A 3,242-nucleotide genomic window follows, 5' to 3' on the forward strand; every position below is an offset into this window, starting at 1 on the left:
AATAGTTACACATATGCAATCAGATAAACTTCCAATGGCAATTTTATTTACATACCTTTGTATGTAAATTATGGTGCCTCGGCAAAAAAATTGCAGTTTTTCTACGGGAATTATAAAACTTATTAGACTTTATAACTTCTGCCAAATTATTTCGGAAAAATATTAAGATTTCCGGGAGCTGACTCGTTTTGAAAATATATCCAAAAATATAATTTTTTATAAGTAAATTTATTTTTTCCTAAAAATCTCCGCATATGATAGAAGAATTGCAGCTTAAAAGGAGTGTATAATTTTACCCGAGCGCACTTGTGCACCATAGTAAATTAACTTTGTTCACATAACGGTTGTTTGTAACAGCCTAAAGGAATCGAGTAAAAATAAGTCTATTAAGCAATGTCTGTCTGTCCATCCGTCCGCCTGTGTAGGTGTGTAGGTTGCCCTTTTCCAAGGTAGGTTGGTATTGAAAATGGGCGAAATCGTACCACTAACACTTCCCAGTCTTTTCGAAAAATGCCAGAACTACAATTTTTCAGTATATATTGGATCCAAATTGTTGAAATTAAAAATGTGAAGCAGAATTTTGCTAAAAAATAATTTTGTTATGAAATATTTGGAAAATGGGCGTCATCCCGCCCACTTATAATGAAATGCTTTATCTCAGTAGCCGCTTCACCAATCCTTACCAAACTCGATACCAGCCTTGCCTAGGGTCTAGCTAAGAAATATGTTGAAAATCTTTAAAAACGGTCAATAACTACGCCCACCAACCATATAACGGTAATATAACGAAACAAGAAAACTGCGATAAATCAGTAACTACTGAAGCTAATGCACTTAAAATCGATTATTGCAATAACCACTTATCAGAAAATTAGAATATAATAAATTTTTGGATAATTGGCGTGGGGCGCCGGCCACTTATGACCACAGATGTGCATATCGGTAACCGATTTATCAATTTCTACGAAATTCGGTGCATTTGATAACCTTGGTACGGAAAAGCAATTCGGTGAAAATTATTCAAATCGGACTAAAATTACACCCGCTTCCCGTATAACGGTAAGCTTCAGACGTACGAAAACTACTATACTCCAAGTTGAAAGTTGCAACAATATCCTAACAACAAATGAGACTGCTATAGATTTTTATCAATTGGGCGTGGCACTGTCCGTTTATAACTACTAAGTCGTATCTCGGTAACCAGTTTATCGATTTCTACCTCAGCATATTATCGAAAACGTATGAATTCGGGCAAAACACCGCTGCTTATCATGCAGAGGTACCCAGTGTTTTTTTTTTTATATGGAGAGTGATGCACCCTAATATGCATGTCTTAGCTTTTACGCGAAACATAAAATACAAAGTTGAAGATGTTTGGCATAAAACTGGCAGAATTTTTTGGGCTAAAATTTATTAGATAATCTCAATGTACTTGTTACGTTTTTTGAAGTACATTTATGGCATTACATTGTAAAAAGAATTTAACTAAGTCAACTGCCATTGAGCATTTAGTTACGGTCCACACCTTCGCATGTTCGAATTGTGAAATTACAGTTAAGCAATTATGTGCATTGTTTGGGTATTAGCGCTGCTTTCGGTAGTTGGTGCCGGTTTAGCGGCACCGCTAAGTCAGGCCATTGGCGAAGACCCTGAGCTGATAGCTGGCTACTTTCAAGGCGATATTGTGCTGAGTTATTCGGATCGCAATGGATTACGTAACGAAATTCGACGCTGGCCAAACAGCACTGTCTACTACAAATTCAACGATGGGGTTTTCGGTATGTGGGCGTGATTTTTTTGTATGACTAAACATCGATATACATAAGTATATGTATATATATGGATATGTGCTCTTATTTGTTTAGATGCGGCACATCGTAATCATATTTTACGAGGCATGCGAATCTTGGAGGAGGTTTCATGCATCCGCTTTAAGAAAGCCACTGCAGACCAGAAGTATTATGTGAATATCACCAACAATAAAGGCGGATGTTATTCGAATGTTGGTTGGTTGAACCGCATTCAAACGTATAATCTTCAGCCTCATGCTTTAAATACCGGTTGCTTCCGTCTCGGCACAATCGTACATGAGTTCTTACATACCCTCGGATTTTTCCACATGCAGAGCGCTGCGAATCGTGATGAATATGTGCGCATCGCAACTGAAAACATTCGTCCTGGCAAAGAGAAAAATTTCAAAAAATACGAAGAGGGCTATGTCGATGATTTCGATGAGGAATACGATTATGGTAGTGTGCTACATTATTCAGCGTATGCGTTCTCGGTAAATGGTAAAATGACTATAGTACCGTTAAAGGATGAAGCGGTCGGTGTTATGGGTCAGCGACGTGGTTTGAGCAAAAGTGATATCAATAAATTGAATAAAATGTATCGCTGTCCGTTAACAATTTAAAGTAATAAAACTATGAGAGGAAATTTCTAAAACTCTAAAATGTTGTGTGTCAGGTTAATTTTATTATTATTATTTTTTTGCAGATAATAATTAAGAAAAGTGGGAAACCCCCCTTAAATTAAAATTCAGTACGAATATTTAGAAAACAAAATTTGAAGAATTTTTACTCAACATTTTTTTCCACTGTGCGACTTCAAGTGATAGCTAGTTGCCCTGTTTGAAACGTCGTTTAGTATCCACTGCTGCTGACTTTAGTGAGCCCTTAAAGTGAATAAGTGGCGTCAGATTCGATGTTCCGTGCTTATGAATTTTATTCACTAAACATTTTCACGAGAATTCGTGTCATTTTCTTTAAACCACTGCCCTTTTTTGCAAACAAAGATCTTAAAGTTTCTTCCCCACGTAACGTCATAGCTCCTACTACCTTTTTAAATAAGAAAATCAATTATTTGTGTAATTTTCAGGCGATATGCAATAGAGAAATCTTGTATACTATTTTTGAAAAAAGGGGGTGCTAATGGATTAGGGTGGTACAAAATAAGTAAAGTCAGAATTTTAATGCTCGCACCTCCTAGAATTTTTCTTGATCGAAAAAATATACCCCCATTTCTTTTTTTGAAATTTAAAAATATTTAGAAGCGCTCGAAGTTTTTCATATATTTTATATGGTATAGAATTATTTTTCGACCGGAAAACTCTGGTTCTCTTCAGGAGACTTCCAATAACAATACCCAATTGCTGATATAGCCATTTTTGTATACTAAAGATTTTTTATTTATCCCCCCATTGCATTCTCTGGCATTTTCTAGGGGTTTTGGTAGACCTATAA

The 3,242-nt window shown here is 36.0% G+C and overlaps 1 protein-coding gene across 1 annotated transcript; it reads left to right on the forward strand.

Moving 5' to 3' along the window:
* Positions 1–1,564: 1,564 nt before the first annotated feature.
* On the forward strand, positions 1,565–2,413 carry LOC108375155 (zinc metalloproteinase nas-4-like). Its single transcript, XM_017631252.1, has 2 exons — positions 1,565–1,778; positions 1,866–2,413. The coding sequence occupies exons 1-2, from the start codon at positions 1,565–1,567 to the stop codon at positions 2,411–2,413; spliced, it is 762 nt and encodes a 253-aa protein (XP_017486741.1).
* The last annotated feature ends 829 nt before the right edge of the window (positions 2,414–3,242 follow it).

This window comes from Rhagoletis zephyria, unplaced genomic scaffold (genome assembly GCF_001687245.7).
Source record: "Rhagoletis zephyria isolate East Lansing unplaced genomic scaffold, Rhagoletis_zephyria_1.1 Rzeph_scaffold_08574, whole genome shotgun sequence".
Lineage (NCBI taxonomy): Eukaryota > Metazoa > Arthropoda > Insecta > Diptera > Tephritidae > Rhagoletis > Rhagoletis zephyria.

Bases quoted from the DNA above. Each gene is read 5' to 3' on its own strand.
- LOC108375155 (XM_017631252.1), top strand. From the start codon at position 1,565: ATGTGCATTGTTTGGGTATTAGCGCTGCTTTCGGTAGTTGGTGCCGGT. The intron at 1,779-1,865 runs GTATGTGGGCGT...TTATTTGTTTAG, and splicing joins ATTCAACGATGGGGTTTTCG to ATGCGGCACATCGTAATCAT.